This window comes from Strongylocentrotus purpuratus, unplaced genomic scaffold (genome assembly GCF_000002235.5).
Source record: "Strongylocentrotus purpuratus isolate Spur 01 unplaced genomic scaffold, Spur_5.0 spur5_contig_827, whole genome shotgun sequence".
Classification (NCBI taxonomy): Eukaryota; Metazoa; Echinodermata; class Echinoidea; order Camarodonta; family Strongylocentrotidae; genus Strongylocentrotus; species Strongylocentrotus purpuratus.
The window spans coordinates 278,625-303,888 of record NW_022145532.1 but is presented as its reverse complement, the minus strand read 5'-3'; the positions used below and the strand labels follow the sequence as shown (position 1 = coordinate 303,888).

General features: G+C 34.9%; 1 protein-coding gene across 1 annotated transcript; it reads right to left on the bottom strand.

Annotated features, from left to right (window-relative positions):
- Positions 1-1,090: 1,090 nt before the first annotated feature.
- Positions 1,091-23,277, bottom strand: LOC100888186 (mucin-17). Its single transcript, XM_003730196.3, has 6 exons — positions 23,175-23,277; positions 16,026-17,107; positions 15,309-15,416; positions 13,947-14,112; positions 6,864-6,937; positions 1,091-5,833 (listed from the first exon to the last, which is right to left on the bottom strand). Exons 1-6 carry the CDS (start codon positions 23,212-23,214, stop codon positions 5,345-5,347), a joined length of 1,959 nt encoding a protein of 652 aa, XP_003730244.2. The 5' UTR covers positions 23,215-23,277; the 3' UTR covers positions 1,091-5,344.
- Positions 23,278-25,264: the final 1,987 nt, after the last annotated feature.

Genomic DNA, 25,264 nt, shown 5'->3' with positions numbered 1-25,264 from the left:
TTCGCAACCGTTTTTGTCTAAACAATGACGAATTCTGCCCCTTTGGTAATTATTTTGATTTATAAATGTTGAATGCCATTAAACAGATGACTGGATGAAAAGGTGAACTCGGGTGCTCCATATTTTCTGCATTATGTCAGATGATATGAAAACAAAGATTATAGTCACTTCTGGGAGCAAAGGTTTGAATATCATGTGTTGCAATAATGGGATCTTGTGTCAAGGCAAAAAGATCAGGGTTGTACTTGACAAGTTTCTACTTAAAATGAAGTTTGTATTTAACGAGTATCCTTAACAATAACCTCGTTAGGATTTATGACTTGGTTAGATCATAAATCACTCACTGAACCAAGGCGACAGGTCTATACATAATGGTAGCCTGGATGTATATGATCATGATAAACACGTCAAAATAGACGATTCCGGTGTGTTTGTAGCAGAGGAGCGTGAAAGGTAACACAATTTGGTCGTTCCGGGAATAACGCATTTTGTCAGCAGCGAGCAAATCAAAACCAGTAAACTACTTAATTGAGATATGAAAGAGGAACATGAAACTGAAAACGATGATAAAACTAAACTACTATATATTCTATATTTTTTCTCCTTACTTCCGAGGGGTTTTGTTGTTTCAGAAACTTGAAATTAATTGCATCTTGCTCTTCGTCGAATCAAATTAAAATAAAAATCTTATAGCATTATATACATTTCTTACCAAGACAGGTAGCATGCTCCTCTGCATGGTATGAACAATGGAAGGCACACTGATATAGAGTACTTTACGAGAAGGCATGTAAATAACAAACGGCTATATTTCACTTTTAGTTTTGTTTCTCGGAATCTATTAAAATGCTCAAGGTACTCACTCGGACGGAACAGCAAATGGGGTGGAAAATATAATGTAACCAGTAGTCATCATCAACACAAACTTGCTTCGGTCACAACTAAACCTTTTTCACAGCTACAATAGTCTATATTTAACCTATGTCATCTCATTTAAAACTTCTTGTGGTGGAAAAGGATCCCATATCTTGTAGTTTTTCATCATTCTAGGAATCTAAGCTCATAAAGCAATGACATTTCACACATTATCTTCACATATTCACTGATATCTTTATTATAAAGCAAAGTGCATAACTTACCAAAATGCTATAACAGTCACTGATGATAATAACAAAATACGGCAAGGTGCTTTAATACTACATGAAGGCTATAAACACATAAAGAGCACCGATGCGGAATTCAAACGAGTTGGAACAGAGTCTATACAACTGAAGTACATTCATTCTTTTGAGCTTTGTTACAGCTTAAAACAAAACAAGAGCACAACTTTAGATACAAATGTATAAAATAAAAAAACTTTTTTACACTTTAGAAACAAACACTGAGGCTTTCAGCATATTATCACAAACATGATAACATTTGATTGATTAAGAAAAGAAAATGGATTGACTTTGGATTATGGACTACCGGTAGACTTAATTGAAAGTGAAAACTGCATTCAATGTCTATAAAGACCAAACAAAATTAATTATCCTTTCGTTCCTATCACCATGGTAACATTATGATAGGTAAGCAGCCAAGTGATGGGCGGCTTTTTTCATCATCAAAAACAATATCGTGGCATGAGGCTATCTTCAAAATTTGGCGACATTTTTTCTGAGCATGCATCTTCATAAATGGTTGCATTGTTGAATTTTCCAAAGGATATAAAGTGCAAAAATATCACCAGTACAAGCATCTCCTGTTCAAATCACATGAAAAGTTTTTGTCTTCTAATACTGTTAGTACTGTCCTTGATACGTACTGACTACATGTATGTTTATGTTGTTCAAAAGTGTTTCTCTTCAAACAGGGAGGAGTATTGGCGTTGGCATACAGATACCACTTTCAGCTGGAATATTTCATGGCAATAGTATCATGTTATACATTATGACACAGAAGAAACAATGACAAGCTTTTTAATACCTCAACATAAAACCAAGGGATAATTTTGTTTTCTTCTCTAAATGTTTTCAAACAAGTCCCAAGACAATACATAAACAAACCTTAATGAGATAACAAAGCATTTTGCTCTCACATTGCAAACTTTGGATTCAGCACAACCTTAAACCTTCATCAGCCTTAATATTGCTTTGCCTTTTATTTTAATACACAACATTACTTTTATGTTTTCCAGTATCAATCACATTTGCACACTAATTTCCAATAAGCCTCTTTAACAATTCAGATTAGCAGCAAGTTCATGGTGCAATGAATACTGTACACATTTATCAACTAAAAATCTAAGAAAACAATAAAATATCACTGTATATCAAAACTTCACTGCAAGATAAATGTATACTTTTTCTTACCAATTAGTGTCGGTCATAGCATAAGATTATACAACGATCTCTTCTCTTGGAATACCGGTATTAGAGAACTTTAGGGTTATATAATAAATCGTAGCAAGAATAAAGCTCAGCAAGTCAACATCAATTTGGTTACAAATACTGATAGAGTTAGGCACTTTCTGGTTTGGCAATATTAGGCTTTCTTTCTTGAAATCATCTAAATATGAACATTTGGGAACTATAGTACCAAACATTAATTGATCATACACATTCAATATAGGAAGATGAAGAGTGTTTCTATTTTGTTCCATTTTTGCAAGGAAGTCTACTGGGTTTACATTTGTTTAAATAAGATAAGAGTAAACTGGAGAATGATAGGAGCGCTTCAGCATACAGGATAAAACATCTCAAAAATGACTACATTTCTATTCCATTATCATATTTTAAACATGTATTCAAATGTGTTTTCTAAGTAAATCAGGAGATTTCCAGTATCATTGCTCGCCATACACTGTAGCTTATGCTGCTACTCTATCACAGTCATTTTGGCAAGAGAGTTTGGCTAGCTGAGTTGAATACATTTGTAAGATCAACTATTGCAACACTCAAGAACAAAACTGTGGCTAAAAGCTCACTTCACAGGGGTAATACAAACGGGTAAACCAAGTATGGAGAAGTAACAAAATGGACATCTCATGCAAGTCACAACCAATCTCCCGTACATTACTACATTGATTTAGATTACTGCAATGCTATTTATCCATGAATATTGGGCAAGATTAAAATTAGTTCCATGGCACATATGCAGACTATGAATACAATATGTCACAACTCAGAAATATTTTGTAATCAAGGTAGTAGCAAGGTGTTTAATGCCTTTTAAAAAGATTAAAAAGAGTAAGAAGAAAAAATCTACTCATTATTAGTAGTCTATGTTTTCCTGTGTTGTTATCTTTTTAATGCTGGCGAGATGTATCGATTCGTTGAAATGAAAAGGCAACTTTTAGATATCATACTAGACAGTAATGCCTGTGGTAAAATGAGGATGCATGCACTTGAAGATTTAAAAACACAGAACAATTGTGTTTAGCATGCACATCATACTCTTTTAAATGCAACAATTAAACAATAAACATGGATAACAATGGATGAAACATAACACTGTGGATGACATCACAGGCTGGGAGCTTTTCTACTCTTTACTGTTTATACCATCTTGATCACAAGACACAATACTGTTGTTTGATACAAATACTTCGGTCTGAAATTCTAAACTTTGAGTAATAACAAAGTTGAAGTTCTGAACAAAAGAAAAGTGTCATCAAACACTTTGCCCATTCTTTTATGGAGCTTCTATCAAAACAGTGGTGTGGTGTAACACAGTAAATGTTAATAGCAGCATAAGTACCTACCTATACTATTTATATATCTTGGTTTAATTTTGCTTTACATATTTAAAAAGAAAATAAATTAGTATAACTACATTATTTCATACAATAAAAGTGGGCCGGCCACAAACAAACTTGTCCAAGGCCCTATCAAATTCTTAACTTTACATTTGCACTCATTTGCCAAAAAATAGTTTTAAAAAAGATTAAAACATTGATAAACTACAAGTCTATGTTTTTTTTTCAGATCAAATGTAAATGCTATATTGAGTCATCATACACAACTGTTTATGAAATCTAAAGATAAGTAGTACCATTTTACTTTTTCAAAATATTCAACATATCTACAAGAGTAAATACTTACACAGTAAACTACACAAGTAAGCTATATTTACAGTGACATACGGTACATATGGATATAATGGAAGTTTCTTCTGATAAGGAATGCTAGTACAATATAATACATGGAAAATGAGTAGGAGTCAGGCAAGCCAGGAATACATGAACAGTATCATTGTACTGCTATCACTCAAAGTAAACTCTTTAAACAGTTTTGCACAAGTTTTTCACCAATGCCTGATGATGATAGAAGCCAGTGTTTACAAGTACATGTCCATGTATACATGTACACATGATACGGCAAAACACTTTAAAACAGACTGGTCACAGGCTCTGCCGCTCTGATCATGTACGTTTAGAATGTTTTGGCTAACATTGACTATGATTCTATGTCAACAGGGATCAGAATCATCAGATAGTTATAATAATCATTTAAAAGGGAAGAAAACAGCAGATATGAATACACTATTAACAGAATACAATGTATAAATTGCATAACAGAACTTTTGGTAGCCTCAGCCCCTCTCTCTCTCTTTCTCTCTCTCTGATTAATTGTACAGTATTCATATTATTTCATGAAGTCTATTGAAGTAATAGAGGCCAAAATTCGTTTTTTGCCTACCTATTTACAACTAGTAATATGATCTTTGGATATCTGACATTTTATCTGTACTATATAACACTCTTCACTTGCAAGGTTAGATAGGACAACAAGCAAACAGGTCAACCAAGATTCAAGTAGGAGACTATTTCACTAAAGCTGATCTCAATGGCAAGTTTCGTCACAGAGAGAAAATGTTTATAATTGTCAAGTATTCGAAAACTTCATGTTAACCAAAACCTTTTGGGTTTCGTTAGTATATCTCAAAACTTAATGTATTACAACTACAATCTCACAGGAAGCACAAATGTTGAGAGGTTTCTTTACAGTACAACTTGTTAAATAAAAGATCTAGTACTGAATGCTAGTACCAGGCAAACTTGGATGTAGCAAGAATCCTCCAAATATGTTTGATCACTGCACTTCAACATGTATCTCTTTTACATGGTTTTATAACCCCAAAAGTTAAAGGACCCACAAATCAAAATTGCTTTTATCAGCACATTTTGTTGTTGTTGAAATGCACATAATTATCATGGCAAACTCAAACACAAACATTGCTTTAAAACACTATCATCTCATCATAACACACATTGCTTCAAAATGCCATTTGGGCATCATAACAAATCATTTTTGCTCAAACATCCAATCCATATTTTAAACTGATGCCATGAAATTGATCTTTTTTACAAATGAGTGTCTTCCACCTCATAATTCATCAATTCTTCTTGAGTAAAGTTATCGTACGGCACAATCATATCCGATTCCATCTCTCCCTTTATGCTTGAAAGGTGGTTGCCGTTAGACACGTTCTTATCGTTCTCCGCCATGACGGGATTGTCGAATCCCAGCTCCAAGTCGCTGTTCCGCGGAGTATGATTGGTTATGTACTCACCGCTCCTACCTCGTTTTCTATCACAGAGCAGGTAGATGAGACCAACAATGATGATGATGATACTCACTGTAGCTATCACTACCAACGAGATGAAGAGACCAGGGTTGCTTAGGAAACCAATTTCTGGTGGAGGTTTGCGAGTTGATTCTTCCGTTGTATCTTCATCATCATCATCTCCATCGACTGGAAGGGTAAAGCTTGGTGATGTTGGTAGGGTGTCTAGAATGAAATCTGGAAGTCCGGCGGTGATGGATGGGGCTTGTGACGGAAGAATCCCAAGCTGTAGGGAAGAAAATAAGGACATATTGATATGAGTTATCTCTTTCTCTTTAAAAAAACTTTTAATCTAAATATAATTAAAATCATTCTAAGAAACATACATGCAATACACATACAATACAGATTTGTTAAACCTTCTGTGCCGCGCAAATGCCCCACCTTTCAACGGCTTCTGATATCAAGTTTGCACAAATCAGACTTTTGCAAGGTCATATTTCCACATGACATTTCACAATCAAATGTCAAGACAAATTTGACTTTAAAAAAATCATTATTTTGCATATATATGTCTACATGTATTTACAAAAACATACAAGTTTTCAAACGTTGCTCTATAACACTACCTATTTTGTGTATTCTAGATGTTTGCTTGAGTTCTTGTCTCATAATATATAAAATATTTTTCTAAAAATAATTATTAAATAGAAAGAAATATATATGATTTGTTTTTAAAGAGTACAGAAATAATAAAATACAAAATAATTCATTTGAAATGCTTATGTTTGTCAATGATGTTGTATTGTTTAATGTGCTTCTAAAACACTTCAAGTAGAAACAAAATATGATGTTGATATTGACTGGCATTGCATGGCTGATTGTCAACGAAACAAAGTTAAGTCTTTTGTCAATTCTGCTTGCTGCTACGGCAGGCAGCCAGTAAAAACGAATTTGTTTGAAAAAATCATGGAAATACAAGCACTACTTTAAACAAACAGAACTTTGTCATTCCTTGCTCAGTTTTCCTGATTGAGGTGTCATATGAAAGGGCAGGAACTCAACTTTCTAGAAATGTGATTTTCTCTATGAAATTCAGATACTGTCCGCCAAATGACTTTTTGGTTTTCTCTCTTCAAATTCATTTTAATCACTCATGCATGAAATATGCATCATATGAGTTGCATCAAATGAAAGAGGAGGATCTCAGGTTTCCAAATATGTGTCATTTATTAATTATAAATGCGACTAAGTTATGATAAAACATAATTAATTCTCGGTTTCGTTTTTTCTGGCACTGTATATGTTATACTTACTGCCTCTGTAAAAGCAGTAATATTGTCCAATGCGCCAAGAACATCACCTAGAGGAACAACTGGCTTCGTCGAACCTGAAGAGGGAAGAGAAAGAAAAATCACAGAAGTTAAAAGGGAAATCAAACCTTGATAGCAAACTACTCTAGAAGAAAGGAGACAAATCAGAGAAGTAGACTGGTGAAGGTTTGAATGAAATCAGACAAAGATATGAATTTTTGACAGTTTTAATCACTGTAGGTACATGTGTGGGCTGTCTCTGTGATGTTGTGTCAGACAACTTTACCATTTGTTCCGACACACATAGTTACTAAAATTTGAATTTTTCAAAAATGTATTACTCACAAGGGTCTATTCTCTAATTCTCTTTAGAGGAGCTATAGCGATATGTTATCCATAATATATTTTGAGTAGTGCCTCAAGGGAGAAGGCACTTGGGAGAAACACAGAAACTAATATTTTTGTACTGAAAAACAGGAGAGATACTATGTCACGATCCACTGACAAAACCGCCAATTTGAGATTCACCTAGACGTTTAGTGATCTCATATTTCAAACATTCATAACTTTAATATTTGAATTTGAATCCAAATTTCGCCATTCTGTTAATCTTATTTCTACTTTCATACAAATGAACTTGTTACAAGGTTTGGATTGCCCTTTAAACGTCTGATTTCATTATTAAAACCATAAAGCCTCTGTTGAGAGCCAAAAGGGCATTAAAGGTACTATGTCCCTTTTGCAGCCAACCTCAAATTCTGTAGAACTTTGCAGGAATTTTGAATATGTCATGTATTTCCTATCTGTGAAATTTAAACGTTAGCAGTGTCCTCATATTCAAATTATGCAAGGAAACCTGTTTACTTGCTAGACATCACTGTCAGACACTATTGAGCGACTGACTGGCTTTTTTCTTCTTTAATAATAACATACATGAAAAGAGTTGTAAAGGGTACATGAGCATTTGTTTACATCAATAACCCACTTCTTGTGATGGCCAAGATTAAACTGATTGAATCTTTGTGCAACATAAAACGTATGACCATTCGGTACAATTGTCTGAAAATCAAGACTATTACTTTTCTATAGCCCTATAGTCGATTTGACAACTAATAGTCATTATTTTCTCACTTAAAGACATTTTCAAGCCCCACCTTTTTTAGGGAAGTTCTAAATAAGTATTATCTTTCAAATGCAGTTGGAATTTAACTTTTTCATTTTTTGGCCTGCAAATGGGACATAGTACCTTTAACTTTGTCAAAAATGTTTGAGTTAACACCCTTCTGGCCCTCAGCAGATGATAGCACATCAAGAATCATGTAGGACTATAATATGTAGAGCTCCTCAGCTCATGAAATCAAGCACATTGCAATAAAACCAAGAGATCTCTAAATATTGAAGACACATTTATGCTAGATACCGTCAACCTAGCATAAAAAACTGATTAAAAAGAAAAGCAAATACGTGTACATGTCTGAGCTAATAGAAACCAAAACATAAGGACCGCTTGCAATGAAGATGAAGGTTAATGCTATTGCTAAATATATTACTCATTGTGGATGTAGTATTAAATATAATATCGCTAGTCACATTCGTTTGTCTCGCAATGTCTCGCAATGTATGGTCAACAAGGGATCTAAAAAGATCACAACGTTTCGTGAGCCACTGCAACACTTCGTCAGGTGATAAAATCTAATGTAAGCAAGCGTGTTTTATACATTACATTTGTAGATTTTATCACCTGACGAAGTGTTGCAGTGGCTCATGAAACTTAATGATCTTTTAGATCCCTTGTTGACCATCATACATTGCAAGACAAACGAATATCACTAACGATATTATTTTCGATAAGTTGAAGGTTGGAAGCAAATGAAGGAGCCAAGAGTGTACTGGTTAATTATTTTATCAGATCCCCAATGTCAAGCCAAAGGGTAATCAACCACCGCTCTTGGAATGCCAGACATGATGATGATGATGATGATGATGACAGATGCATTTGCTGTTTGCTACTGCTTCTAAATCAAAGCCCAGTCCCACTCTATCAGGAGGTCTGGTAACTCCTTAGTATCCAATTACTAGCAATAATAACCATAAAAGTCAAAGTACTTTTTAACATTATTTTGGCTACCCATCTCATTCGTTCTGGAAATTTAATTTTCTATGTTATATTTTTTTAAGATGTTTTACTTTCAACATATTTTGTACAGTCCTGTGGAGTGTAAAATGTCCGTTCCATACTGCAAATTGAGAAAGGAATACTTTTAAGTGATTTAGGTACAAATAATTTGGAAAGTTTTCCCCATATGACATTACAAATAGTGACCTGCATACATGTATACCAACATAGGGCGACCCCCATATTTGAAGTCATATTTTGCAAAAATTCAAAAATTCTTATGCTTTCTCTAATTTTGTGTCATTTCATGCCAATTTTTAGGGTCAATTCTCTTTATGAAATCACAATATTCCTAGTCTCAACACATACTCTATTACAACTATAACTATTTGAGAAAATTTAGTGCACATAATGTACTACATATAGCATATTTCATCTCGTTCACAGATCCCATATTCAAATAGTTGATTTCTGATAGGATGTCTCTCACTATACATATTACATGTACATACTAGGTTTAATGAACATATGTGTATGTATGTATGCTGCCATGGGTTAGTTTCTTTCTATTTCTGATTTGAAATGGTCTGACTGCTCAACTCCTTGAACGATGGAATGAAAGCCCAATCATCACACTGTGTTGGTACCATTCAGTCGTGTACTGTATACCACTAATGAGACCAACCAACACCAACTATAGGGAATAATTAATCCTACCACCCATTGGGTCTGTATTATAATTGATGTTATGTGTCAAAGAATTATAAAAGGAAAATAATAACCAGTCCTTCATTAGCCATTCATTAATGAAGCAATGTAGGCTTCAGATGTAGCATTGTATCGAATGATGCATCTCCATAGCCATTAACTTTAGTTACATGTAGATTATTAATATAATAAAATTACATTTGACAAATTTGTATTTTCTACACTTTTTATACAATTAACATTTCATTGCAGTTTGATGCTATGGAACAGAGTACCAGGAAGTCTGTATTATAATCTTGTTCACAAACAAAATTTACAAATATTTGGCAGGATAAGAGGTTGGTTCTACAAGATTAACTTTCTTTGCATACATGTATTTGTGTTGATTGTAGGCTACTTTATGAAAATCTTAATCTGGTAATAGTACCTTTCTGCCTTTCTCCTTTCTAACCATTTTACAGATTACATTCAGCCAATTTCATTCAAAATAGAGTAATTTCAAAATCAGAAAACACAAATGATATTTATTGAATATACAATACTTCTCAATATATCATACTCTCATTTGTGTTTGTTTACCTAATAGCTAGATAGAAGGTATTTTAAAGTGAGGTAACAGATTTCGTCAAAATACATCGAGCCAAGACTAAGCTACTAGTACATACAGACCCTACATGAATGCCTACTTTGAATTTTGCCAAACCCTAAATGAATTCTCCTAGATTAATCTTCACAGCGTCTTGCTCAAACAGAGATTGTAGAGTACAGTCCAATTCATCTCAACATAGCATCTGAAGCAATCTCAATCAATTGTAATACAATGTATCTTGGGGTAAAGGTCTCTGTCAATTTTCATCTTATCAACTCTCCCTTCACCTACAATGCACTCTTCTCCTACACCTTACGACCCAGTGAGATATATCACTGTATTCCTAGTATCCCAGCCTGGATACAGGCACTGGTATAATATTACTTTGAAACATATACAGAAGGCATCCAGTATTCAACAACCTTGATGAGGTGCTATATTTGAAGAAATACAATCAACCATTCATAGTTAAGTAATTTGGCCTACATATGAATTCATACCCATTTTCAATCAAACCTGCCCTTGATATTAATAATAAATAATACCTTTCACTGTTCTTTCATTTAGAATTTCTCTTTGTTCTTTGTTTCATATAGTATTGTTACAATTCTTCTTTCTTTTATGGGGGTGGGGTCTCATAATTTTCCTGTTAAATCCCCCACTTTATCTTCCCTTCTCTTTCTCTCCCTCCTTCCTTTATTCTACCTTCCCTCTTGCTGGTCAGATACATGTAGGTAAGTCTTCCCAAGTCTTCCTGTACGGCTGTAGACTAAATATAACACGATCATTTTGTATATATTAATAAACAATCATGATGCGACTTAAATCAACAACTGAAAAAAGGAGGTGAATTCTACAATATATGTAATTTGATATATATCTTTATAAAAACATCCTGAAATGCAAAACTAAAAAGGAGAAAGAGAGAGGGAGAAAGAGAGAGAGAGAGAGAGAGAGAGAGAGAGAGAGAAAGTGATCAGGAGAAAGCAGGAGTGAGAGTGAAAGAGCGAGAGAGCATTGTGAGAAAGAGTCAGTCGATTTAGCCCCTGTAAAGGGACACCTGGCTGTGCATAATGAGCCACAAGGAGGATTTGGAACAAAGCGTAGACTCTCCTCTTTCAACCACAACAGGCTGTGAACCCTGAGATGTAAGTGGCCTGTAACCTCTTGATTCACGCATACTTCATCATGTGCTCAAAACTGCCCATACTGTATATACGAGTGTCTCTTATATGTCCATGCTTGTACATATACATGATGAACTGTTCTAGAGCTTCTCATAAAAATCTATAATAATTTTTTACTACAACTTCATGCCATCTTAGAACACTTCTCTGTTACAATCTCATTTTCTCCTCCTCAGAGAGACACCATTACACAGGAGCTACCAAACGGCATTTATTGTAGGCCCTTACGTACTCATTTTCTACACACAGATGCTTGTCTACTGTAGTTTGAGCAAACTTTTTTCGGCTTGCAGGTGTAGGGGTGTGAAAAAAAATAGGCATTGTGAAATATTGCTTTAATTCCTTTTATACTTTTCTTAAAACAATGGTAAAGTAATTGTTCCAACTTTGTCTAGAATTTCCTCATTATCCTAATTGGTCAAACACAGTACATATTTCCTGAGGATTCCTGACATATCTTTTTACATTTAGGAACACTGAACCTAAGAGAAATGGTGAAGCTGAATAATTTAATCAAATCAAGGGAAACATTACTAGGATGATGGTTTACGGCATTATCAATATCATTGCCACTTGGTAGGGGGTAGCTCCAGGCAAGAATACAAAATACAAATGCATTTATGCCTTGCCAGTATAAAAATTTCCGACTAAAGAATTTCCTGGTAATCACTGTTTCCTCTGAAAATAATCTTGGGGAATTCCACCAGAATCATTACAGCATAATTTATCAAAATGTACATGGATTTGAGGAGCTCCTTCTCTATACCGGATGAAAACCAACATCAGACTGAAAGATTTCACACGCATAAGAAACCAGTGGGGAATCCCAACGAATACACCCCAATAAAAGGTGTCTGTAAAATGGATATTGGCCTTCATTGGGACATCTCTGAAAAGGAGAATACAAACATACATAACAATTTTGAGATAGATGTAGCATTAGGAAATACTGAACTTGATAGTTGCTTCACAACTGATGCTAGTAAGATATAGGTCAGATGAGGCATTTCCGAACATGAATAGGACAAAGGCCTTACTAAGAATTGCAAGAAAGATTTTTGAAATTTGGATATTAATTACTTTAGGACTTCTAGGAATACGTTAGTCTTTTCTCTGTGGGATGCTGCAACGTAATAGCTCTCAGCTCAATTCAGAGTAAGCTTCCCATCAACAGTCTGGCAATTGTATCACCATCAGATACATGGTAAGGGATCCTCCCTCTATAACAAACCCACATGACTAATGGGAAAAGCATCAGAGTTTGACAAAGGTTCTTAATATATACATGTATGGCAATCTCAGACCCAACCCGTTTTGTGGTTCATTGGTCAGGGATAGGACATACAGAGTCAAGGGAAGTAAAACGCTTGTTTATTTGGTTGTTTGTCAGTGGTTAATAAATTCTGTTTTCACTGTGCTCCCCAAGTAATTGGAGAATCCTTTCACTAGCAATTTTAGTGAATACAGGTGCACTTAAGCACATTTTAAAGGTATAGACCAGTTTTGGAAACGCCCCCTCTCAAAAAAAAAAATGGAAGCTTGTATTACCAATCATGTGAAAGAATATGTTTTGACTAATACGTGATGATACAAATGTTGCCGGTACTAATTAATCTTTTTGGTAAATTATTATATCTATCCAGACTGGATAGATATGCCATAGTCCCATAAACATCTTTCTGTGTACAGTGCTTGTAACTTTACCTACACTGTAGACTGGGCCAAATTTCTTATCATTTTGATGATTCCAGAACCTTGCAGTACATACCAATACTTGCTAGATAATCAACCTATCTGATCGATTCCACAAAAGTTTCTTTCACAATGCAAACGCATGACCAGAACTGGTCTATTCTTTCTGGGTATTTGTCATTGCTATATGTTTTATCTTGAACTTGAAGGCTAATATGGGTGGTGCCTTATAGTTGTATCAAAACTTGTATTTATCAACTCAGGGAGAACTAATTTAAACTTTGGCTAACGACTTTACAGTAGTTACATTGTATGTGAACAGACTCCAGTGATATAGACATCTATCCCATGCCATGGCCTGTGGCATGACTTATCATAATGAGTGCATTGTGTAGCAAAATTCAATCTGTAGCATCAATAAACATCACAAACAGGCTAGGGAACAGATTATAATATCAGCTGTGCCAGGCTTACTCTGCTTTAAAATACAGCTCAACTACAAACAAACATGTACATATGCACAAATTTCTAATCCAAATTAATTTCCTGTCAAAGATGAATGAAAATACCATACCACCTAATGGGGTGCTATTTTCATTTTACAAGCATTACTTGTCAGAATAATATCCGTCTTGGCCAAGTTGGGCTTGTTTTCTTTAAACACACACAGACAACAACAAAAATCTACAGAAATATTTAAACACTTTTATATCACTATGTAACTTAGATCAAGTATTTCAATAAAGATAATTCATTGATGATTGCATATCCATAGAAATATAGTGTATACTCACGTTTACGTGCAGATGAAGATCTTGCTATAAATGAGACAAAGAGGATGTCGTTCTGATCTAGAGGAGTTGGTCTGATGTAATATATGTCAGAAGACTCTACTGAAGTCAGCATATTGGATAGATACTGTCTAAATGACACATCATAGCTGTCATACCAAGAATTCACCTGTACAGAAATGTAACAAATTTGAAATCATAGAAATCTAGGAATTATCTTGTATGACGCTGAGGACATCTTCACTAGATATTAACATTTTACATTCCTGTATAGAATTTTCCAGGAAGTGGGAAGAAACTAGAACAAAAATACACATTACCCAGTACTTATTTGGCCTCTTCCTAGCTTCTAAATAAATAGTTTTATGTATATATTGACCTTTAAGTTTGAACAACTCAACATTGTGGTTAAAATAACTGAGAGACATACAATTATGTATAATACCTACAATGGTAGGCTTGTTGTGGGATTTCTTCACTTCGTATACACTGTTCATCATTACATGATTTACGAAAGGAAACAAACACAATCTAGATGTCTGCCTCTTTTTGCCAAGTTTTTTATAAAATAATAGTAAAGCATTCTCACTTCACAGTTATTTTTGAACTGCCAGCATGACATGAAGGATATGTGAAAGCTATAAACTTTGACCTTTCAGTAATTCTTCTCTACAGGGGTTCATTCCATGAAATTTCACATACCACCAACTCGGTATGCTAAAGGGGAGTACACTGTTTTTAAAGAGAACAAAACTGTACAATCATGTGGTCTGAATCATTTGTTATTGAGGGAAACTGGGAAAGGTTTCCCTAGTAGAGAGTGGTGAAGTGACGTCATCAGAAAATTATTTTTAGAGTTTCCAAATTTGAACTTCATTTTGAAAATCAATTGAATATGTTAAGCACTGGCCGAGAGATGTCTGTCCGAATTAATAGAATTCAATAGGAAATCACTGTTTTTTTTCTCTGGTTCATAACATTAGATTTCCTATTGAAATCTATTTTATTTGGATGGTCATTTACATGTATTCCGGCCAACACGTCACATATTCAATCGGTTTCAACAGTTGGACATTTTTTTTATGCTCTTTCTGAAAATGAAGTTCAAATTGAGTTTTTCTAAGAATAGATTTTTATGATGTCACAGTGTCAGAAAGTACTCTATATTATTTCAGATCTTGTATAAACTAAGGACGATTCACTTGTTCACTACATGTACATGTATATCAAGGATTGGAATACTGATTGAGTACAGAACATGAATTCAAGGCACAGGAATGCACTCTCCCTTTTGTCTACTATTTTGTCTGTTCGTAAAAAGATAAAACTCTCCTGAAATGTTTAACTTTCCTGCTATCTACTTACCGTGATACCACCGAACTTGAGTGTCACAATGTTATCAATCTCATCTGATGACAAATCACTGGCTGATATCTGATTCAAATGATGAGAGACAGTATGATCACTTTCCGTCTGAAAACAAATATAACAACAAACAAAAATCATTTCATTTACATTTAAAATTTACTATGATTTATTTATTAAAAAACATTAAAAAAAAAAAAAAATGATTTATCAAATCACTTTTAACTTACTGTGAAAACAGCAAAATATTTCAAAAAGCCATCATTAAGTTACATAAACAATTAAACATACTACATTGTATCTACCTTTAAATTTTACAAGTGGTATACCTGTACACTCTTGAGTAGTATTGTTTGCTGTTTTGATTTCTGAAAATCTGTGATTTCTTGTCTTGTTTGGAAATCTCTCATTTCAGTTTTATTATAAGTTGAATGGTCTTAAACTCTTAAAGCTTTCAAACAGTATATAGTTTGTAGGGGGTAGCTTCTATGGTTGACAAGATATTCTTAATTAATGTAGGGTGCGTGAAAAGGCAATATATTACCCCATTACCCCACTGCCCCCCCCCCCCTTAAAGTAATTGAAGAATACAGTAGATCAACAATTAGGTAATGAGCAGTATTCACATTCATATTTACCAATAGTTTTTCTTCTTCTCTTTAACTACCGGTAGCCTATATTATGTGTGTAAACACAAAAATGTATCCAATCACTTACTGTTTGAGCTTGACTTGTAGTGATTGTTGGTACTGATGTGTGAAGCATCGATGTGGTTGCTCTCTCTGGAGTTGCAGGTGGTAGCGATGTGTGGAACTTAGGTGTTGTAGGTGGTAGTGATGTGTGGAGCATGGATGTGGTTGCTCTCTCTGGAGTTGCAGGTGGTAGTGATGTGTGGAGCATAGATGTGGTTGCGCTCTCAGGTGTTGTAGGTGGTAGTGATGTGTGGAGCTCAGGTGTTGTAGGTGGTAGCGATGTGTGGAGCATGGCTGTCGTTGAGCTCTCAGGTGTTGTAGGTGGTAGGGGTGTGTGAGGAGTAGACTGTGGTGCTGAAGTGATTTGATCCACTGTGGTGAGAATTTCTGGGGTTGATGCAAACTGAGTGGTCGGATGCTCTCCAAGTACAGAGGTTACAGCAGGCTCCAGAATTTCTGAAGCTGTAGTCATCTCTTGCATCAGCGCAGTTGTACTGTCTGTATCCTCAACAATAGTTGGTAGAATGTCAGCATCTTGTCTGCTTGTTGGTAATTCATCCGTTGCAGTTATTATGTCTTCAGTTTCCTCTGTTACGATGGATAGTATGTCTGTAAGCACTTCAATTGCTTCTGTTGTTCCTTCTTCTGCTAAATCCCCAGCAACTGGAAGTGTGGCTGCATCAAGTCCATCTGAAGTTACGTCTAAGCCTTGAGTGGCCATCATCAACTCTTCACCACCACCAGTGCCATCACCAACCATAGCAGAGGGGCCAGTTCCAACATCTGTTACAACGTCTATATCCATTGTTGTTATTGAATCAGGAGCTTGGCTGGCTTTGATAGGCACCACATTCGGTGTTACATTCGGTGTTACATTCTGTGGTGTGGCAAGTGTTTCATTCGTGCTTTCAGGTGCTGGTGTTACCATAGTCAGATTTTGACGGGTAGGAGGAGGTGAACCATTGTTGCTCTCTTCTGGTAAGTCCGTTGTACCAAAGACAGTCACAGTGATGTATTCAATTTCAAGTTCTTCTTCTTCTTCAATAATGGGGCTTCTTGAAGCAGTACCATCACCTCTTCCTGCTGACAGTCCCATTAAACAAACAACTGCAGAGACAAAGAATTGAACATAGAAAAGAAAATGTCAGTGAGGTTGTAATTCAAAGTTACATTGCACCATAAGGTCAAGGTACTATAAAATTGCAAAGAATTACACACACGGTTTCTATAGATCTGTAACTAATAAAAGCAAAAAAGAGATTTATTGTTGCACTTCTAAGAAATATATTCTCTGCGTACAGATCGCACATGTACATTTTTAAGAACAAAGAGTAAAAATCAGTCAGATAAGCAATGAAAATATAATATTTGTAAACTCTGCCTCTAGGCTCTAACAGCTACAGGTACATAACCATATCAACTACATCTACACGTATGTGTACTTTTAAATAAACATGTGTATCAGTTTGTATCTTATTCTGTATTCTGTATCTCACTTAAATTTTGAAAAAATCAATATAAAATAATGTATCAATATTAGACATACACTGTACATGTAGCTTTTTATAATCTCAACTAAGTTGTAAGTAATAAATGAATCCATTAAGAGAAAAAGACATTGAATTAATGTATTTCAATCATTTCAAACTGTATACCAACGTCTTTACTGCTTGAATTTAAACAAAAAACAAAAAAACTACATGTATTGGTCTTTTGCCATTGTCAGTTTTTCCTCATAATTTCAAACCAAAGTGAGTTGACTCTTTAAACTCCTACCACTAGTTGCAAAATTAGTAACTCCAATGGTGGTTGGACAAGAAAAGAGAAATGACAACAGCTGCATCCTTGGATGCGCTGCCTGCTGGAGAGGAACATTCACCTAGAGTATGTGTGTACTATATACAAACTGCAATAAGGAGGTTTGTTTATGTGCTCCCACTATTTATAGGTTGGTTGGTAGCTAGGGTCAATAAATCAGGGCAGATAGAATAGGGTTCAACAACAGGGTGGGGCGCAAACTGACAGGTCAAGCCATAATGACCCTGGGGGCTGAGGTCAATCTGCAAAGAGTATAAAACAGGGAAGTTTGTGGAATGTAAACATGTATGGGTGTGACCAGGGACTGAACCACAACAAACATGTTCTATAAACATGTTTGCTAAGAGGATCTCATTCATTGAATATAAATGCTTAATACATGTGCATGTAGTTTAGTACTGAATTGTTCATAGCATTGGCACAATTGAATGTAACTTGATTGTGTTGTATACATTTGAGAACAACCACAGAAATGTCAAAGTATTGCATAGACCCCTACATCAATACATGTTTATTTTATGATTTCATTAAAATTCTTAGGAAAAACAATGCAACATTTGTATCACTCCATCAGGTCTATAAAAAATATCAAATTAGCAACTTGATCTTGTGATTGCAATGTCAAACTCATTTTAAGATTATTATATTTTTTTTCCAGTGTGAAACTCTAAAAACACTCTCCCCATTGTAAAGTTCAAGACCTCTACTATATTACAGGTCTATGACATATGTTCATGCATGTGCACTGTATAACAGAAATCATCATTTCCATCACATCAATAACAACACGTTATATTTTAGTCATTCTATCCATTTCTAGGCAGTCATTTGGTCACAGTAATGGACAAGGTTGTTTTGATTTTACACAGTGCAGGTGCAAATGTACTGTAGGTTACTTGTAGACATTTACTTATGAACTTTAAAAAAAAGTATCAACTATTTTTCAACGTTAAAAAATACTTGTTTCTCTGGCCTTTCAATTTTCTTTTACAGAAGCCTGCTACCAAGGATGGTTATCTTTTCAACACATTTCTCATTGATAATAACTTGAGTAACTTCTTCAAATTGAGTTCAGCAAATAAAAATCCAAGATCTGACCAGTTGTATCTATTAATGATCCGCTTTGTTTGGAAACAATTTGGCCTATAATTTCTGTGCATTGTGAACTGTTAAAAAATATTACAACCAATCTACATCACATCGAGCACATAATTCATATACAATTACAAATGATATATTCTTTAATTAGTTTGGCCTTAAGTTTTTTGTTCATATTCTTAGAAATTTGCATTTAATGATCTAAAATGTATTACAATTTTGTTACAACAAAATAAAATATTAGAATTTTAAAACGTTTTTATTTATAATATTATCATAATATACATGTACATGTAAAAAACATATTATATTTTGTAGTGAATGCTTCTCAGTCCCCAAAAAGTTGTATTACATACTGTACTCTTTAAAACCTTTCTTTTAGGCATAAAACAAGAGAAATATCACTTCAATTAGAGGTTGTTTCTCTTGAGCTAGGTCCAAAGGCATTCTAAGAATGCAATCCCCTCTGACCTTAAATTGAAGAGAAATTATAAACCAGCTTGGGTAGCCTAAATAGGCCCGTCTTCACTATCTCGAGATTGCCAAATATCCAGCTATTTGAACTATCCCGATCGAAACTATCCAGCTAATTTGCGTCTTCATTAGACCAAAGTAGCAAATTAGCTGGATAGTTGGTCGGGATAATATCCCAAGATATCTCGGTCTAGTTTGCAAAATATCCCACTATTTCCCAACTAGCGGGATAGTTTGCGACCGTCTTCATTAGACCGAAGTACGGAGTCAAATATCCCGATCCCATCATGCACAACGATTTCCGGCGCACATGCGATCTATACCGCTCAGCGCGCTAGTACAACTAGTACACACGGAAAACCGGAAATCATTGTGCATGATGGGATCGGGATATTTGACTCCGTACTTCTGTCTAATGAAGACGGTCGCAAACTATCCCGCTAGTTGGGAAATAGTGGGATATTTTGCAAACTAGACCGAGATATCTTGGGATATTATCCCGACCAACTATCCATCTAATTTGCTACTTCGGTCTAATGAAGACGCAAATTAGCTGGATAGTTTCGATCGGGATAGTTCAAATAGCTGGATATTTGGCAATCTCGAGATAGTGAAGACACGCCTATTCAGTATGACCCCCTCAAAGCTCCTTACACTTACAGCTTCATTGCTCTTCTACATCACCTTAATACCATCGCGTGTAAACATGTCAATCTCCACTCATTATGCTTATAAATGTGTGTATGTTATATATACATGTAAGAATGAAACATTAGTGGTCAAGTGCCAGTGGGAAGGCTTTCTGACAAACACAGCTAGAAATTAAAAGTTACTAGTTAATAAGAAAGGTAGAGGTAAATAAATAGCTGATGTTGCAACAGCAAAGTATTAAAGCAGTCATAGATTAGAAATACATGTAGGAAAAGCAGCAGTAGAAAAAAGAAATCAGTAACAATAACTGTTTGTTCTTGGACAGTGCCATTGTTTGTCCTTTTGATGCTCAGTCAACAATAAAACACCTCCCTTAATAGCCCTGCTCTCAAGAATATGACCCTCAAACCTCTAAAAAGATCTTTAAAAATCCTTACAAATACAAGCAGGCCTACAATGTACATGATTACCACACTTGGGTCAAGACACACAAATGTATTTATAAATTTGGCCTGACCATAATTACAGTATTATCCTAATCATGATTACAATTTACAAAAGTACCATTCATTCACTTTCGTTTACAGAAAGAAAACTCTTTATAACAGGTCACCGACTCAATACGGACAAAGACTACCGGTAAGTAATTATACAAAAACATTAAAAGAATCAATAAATTCACTAAAAATAACAAGGAACAGAAATTTAGATTATACTATGGTTGTGGAGGAGGGGATGGGGGAGAGTGAATTGCATATCGTACATGTGGGCTAGTTTTTGCTACTATAGATCAGAGAGGAAAGATGTCATTAGACGTTCATAAATTACCTTTTTATTCATTTCCCACAAAGCAACCACTTCTTGTAAAAAATGAATTTACAAATTAATCTGATTGAATGATAAAATCATAAAACATAAATGTTGTATAATATGCTACCTTTCTTTATCCTGCTACATGTACTTTATTGGTTGTAAGACAATTTAGGTCTGGATATATGTATCATTCAATCACAAATTATACAAAAATTATATCACCCTGCAAATATTAAGTTTGTTCTATAGTCTATACTTCTATTGAATTTCTCAAAATGATTGTAAAGCAGTTACCCTCAGGTGGTACTGCTACAATAAGAGTGTGAATAACTGATTTGTATCATTATGTTTCAATAGGCAAATATTGACTTTCTTTCACAATCCACTTGTCAGATCATTGAGATCAATAACTTCCTGAATTACCCAAGCAGGAAGACCACACAAAGCCGACTATTTACATGTGGACAATATCAATTCAGGATTGCTTGTCAATGGACCAAACAATTGGCTTGGCTTCAGCCAGGCTTAAATTTGGGATTTATAGTTATCTAGAACTTACAGGAAAGTGAAGGATTTGTTCTGGTAGAATAAGCTATTTTCCTCAAATTCTATAAAGTGTGCTAAACTAGTCGCTTCAATCTTACTCTAAAATCTTACTTAGAAAACTGCTACATGACAAATCAAACTGTTCATCGCTAGATGACAAAAAGATAGGCCTAATATTAGTTATGTAGCTCTTTCATAGCAACAACAAACAAAAACAAAACAAAAAATTGCAGTCAAGTTTGACAAAATTTAAAAGACAAAATTATATATTTTTTTAAATCTCCAGACCACAATGGCACAATTAGGAAACATAGGAAACCAAATACATGTGGATTTATTAACATAAACATGACAACAATTTCTTACAGTTATTAACTTTGAACATTCAGATTATCACTTTACAAGATGGCAATCTCTATTTCTCTGATATGGAATATACAAATAGATCTACAATTATTAAAGACAATTATATAATTGGCATGGGTAACAAAAAGAGAAATTTAGATATTAACGGAGAGTGCGGCAGGAGGACTGATGATTTTCAATGTCTACATGTGTCATGTAGGTCTAGACCTAGATCTAAGTTAATTTCTAGGAAAATTTACTTAGCCTTAGGATCTACTTTGACCGCCTCCTCCATTTTAAAACCTGATGTAGTACTACAACTTGTTGATGAACCAAGACAATAATTGTTATACAGTATGATTGTAATTGAGTTGAGCCATTTTTGTTCTAATGGTAATAGCTGAAATTAGTTTCTATTCAATTGGTAATGTCAACTACATGTATGCCCCTACTAATTAAAAAAAAAGGGGGGGGGGGGTATCCTCAGATTTTCACATTTGCTGACAGAAGTTTTCTCCTTTCTTTTTTACGCCAAGAAAAAAAAGTATCCTTTAATCTTCAGCCTCACTCAGGGATACCACATGGCCATCAGTATCAGTATCATATAATCCGAATTTGCTGACATAATTCCATGTTTATCACTACATTCCACCCTTCATAAAAAATGAGTGATTTATTAAACACATTGAACACACTCGTCACTACACAGAATGAACATGATGAATCTTCACAATTATAACTCTGATCATGTCAGTGACTAATTATCCTAGATTCTAAATCTAAATCCTTTCTTCCAATTTAAAACTCAACCTAGATGTAGACTTCTAGATCTAAGTAACGTTAGATCTAATGTTAGACCCAAGAAGTTACAAGTTTATCTAGATCTAGATCTAAAGCTCCTTGACTTAAGCTTGGATCTACTCTAGATCTACAATCATGCCAATATGGCAATAGTCTCTGGGTCGTTTCCACCGGCCACCATCACCACACATGGTCCCACCCTCTTTCTCATTTCTGCACTGGATCTGACATTAATTTTAATCCGTCAATTCAAGTGTCACCATCACAGCAAAACTGGGAAACAAAAATATAGGTTTTGCATATTATTTATACCCAAGAAGAGAAAGGATTTCTTCCACTCCCAGAGTGGCATTAGATCTACCCCTAAGTTCTGCTTGCAACAGTATCTCACCGATCAAACTCGATCAGTGCGTTCGGTTGCTCACATTGCTCAGCTCAGCTGCCTCAACTTCAGGGGCAAGATTTCTTGGACTCAGAGTTTGAACTTGAAGACAGCCCGAGTCGATGAACGGAGCAAACTCGCTACGCTCCATCTCATTTTTTTTAATTTCAACCCTTACAATCATCTATTCTCTAACTCTCTAGACCTCTATAGACCCTATTCACATTCGAATATAATTATACTTACTTAGGATAAGAACAATGGTAATCCTTTGATATGAACCCATGATTCCTAATTGATTAAAACGATGATGATGATGGTGATGCGTAGATCGGCCAACAGTTGTTAATGTTCACAAATGATCAGCAGAATACGCGAAAGGCGAAACGCATGCGCAAATTGACGATGACGATAGTGTGTGTATATCAGCTAGCTAGCTGGAGCGGCTGTCTGCATATTGTGCGTATACCGTAATGCACTACAGGCGTGATTCTCAAAAACTGTTTTTATAACAATGAGATGAAATCCATATTTTTCCTGTTTTCATCCTTCGTACGACACTTCACATTTGATAAAAATTGAAAGAGTATGCTACCTTATAAATGAACAATGTAATTTACTGATTAATAGATCAATTTGACATCTCCCGATTCCCGAAGCTCAATCTAGCACACAGTACCTGCAACAATCAATTATCATCAGGGTCCGTTGACAGTTACCAAATATAGTACGTTTGTTATGGACATTTTGGGAGGATTTTTGGAAACATACATTTTTGAAACAGAAATCTTAAAACTAAAGCCGGGAACTAAGGCTATGACCGTTCTTTTAAAACGAGTATTCAAAATCATTTAAAAAAGATCAACATCCAGCCAGTGCCTGATAAGTAACTTTATTTGCACTTTTAGAAATGGCTTGATTTTGATGGTCTTTTAAAAATGATTTTCGAAAAAAAATATATATGAAATATTGTAAACAGCACTGGAATATGTCTTACTAATCTTTGTACACTCATGATATTAGAGATGAATTAAATGAAGAAATCATGCAGGAAAAAAAAATGATATATAATTTGCAGCGGTCTCCAAACCTATATATTCCACACGTCCTCTACGGTGAGTGTGAGAAGTTGTTATCTGCGCTTTGTTTTAAGAAACTTTTCGACAGTGTTTGACCTTGATCGTCATGTTTATTAGTATTAGTGACAATTTGTTGATAAATCGCTTAATTCAGCGCTTCTCAACCGGTGCCTCGAATCTCTCTCGATCTTTTTTAATAACATGAAATGTGAAAATATAAAATTGTGTCTGATATCTTGCATGGCCAAGGGAGGAATTCAGCATATCAAAACCATAATTAAAATGTTTTCTTTTTCTGTTGCTCGCTCGCTAGATTTTCTTGAATGTTATAAAAGGCTAATACAAAACTTGACTGTCTGTATGAAACATTTATGAAACATTTATTTTCATAAAGCACATTGAGCTCATTGCCATATACCGTTATCAATACCCCCTTCCCATGTATCTTTCGCATCCATTACACATTGAGAACGAATAAAGTATCTTCCTTGTCTTCTTTGCAGAATTTGCACGCAGAAATGTAATTCTCATATTTCTGTAATAGCATTACACTTTCTTTTTTCTTTCTTTCTTTTTAAAACGTGTTTCGTAAATTGGTTCTAATTGCATTTCGGCTTGACATAATTTAGTCTAATATTTAATATAGGAATTCCTTTCGATTGTCTACGTTACCTTGTCTTAAAATATGTAATATAGTCTAGGCCTCTATTTGAATGAGTGAGTAAATTAGTCAAATTTCATTATACCAGAAATAATCGCAGCATGCAGTGTACGGCAGCTTAATACAGCCTGTTTTCATTTCAGTAAAAAAAACTTGGCTTTATTCCTAACTTCTTTCGAATCGTGTAGTGGCTATATATGTTTTTTTTTATTTTTTAGAAAGAACAGCATGTACTCCTATAATACGTCCATGTATAATAATAATAATAATAATAGTGAACATTACATCACCTTTTATTAAAATGATTTGAAATAATAATAATAATAATCTTCTTCTAATAATCAAATGCCTAAAACCCCTGAGATTTCGTGGTTTCCACACTCTCGACCCCACCAGGGGCCCTAAGGCGGGCCCCTGAATGCTTATCTGACCGTAAGTTATTGCCTTAAACCCCTGAGTTTCCGAGGGCGGACAAGGTATCAAAATATGTTCATCTGACCGCAGGTGCGTAGCCAGGGGGCGGTGGGGCGCCCCCCCCCCAAAAAAGACCAAACTAAAGAGAGGAGAGAAAAGGAAGAGGACGGTACAACATAATT

Bases quoted from the DNA above. Each gene is read 5' to 3' on its own strand.
- LOC100888186 (XM_003730196.3), bottom strand. From the start codon at position 23,214: ATGGGTTCATATCAAAGGATTACCATTGTTCTTATCCTAA. The intron at 14,113-15,308 runs GTAAGTAGATAG...ATTTCTGTACAG, and splicing joins TCAAGTTCGGTGGTATCACG to GTGAATTCTTGGTATGACAG. The intron at 6,938-13,946 runs GTGAGTATACAC...TTCCCTCTTCAG, and splicing joins ATCTTCATCTGCACGTAAAC to GTTCGACGAAGCCAGTTGTT.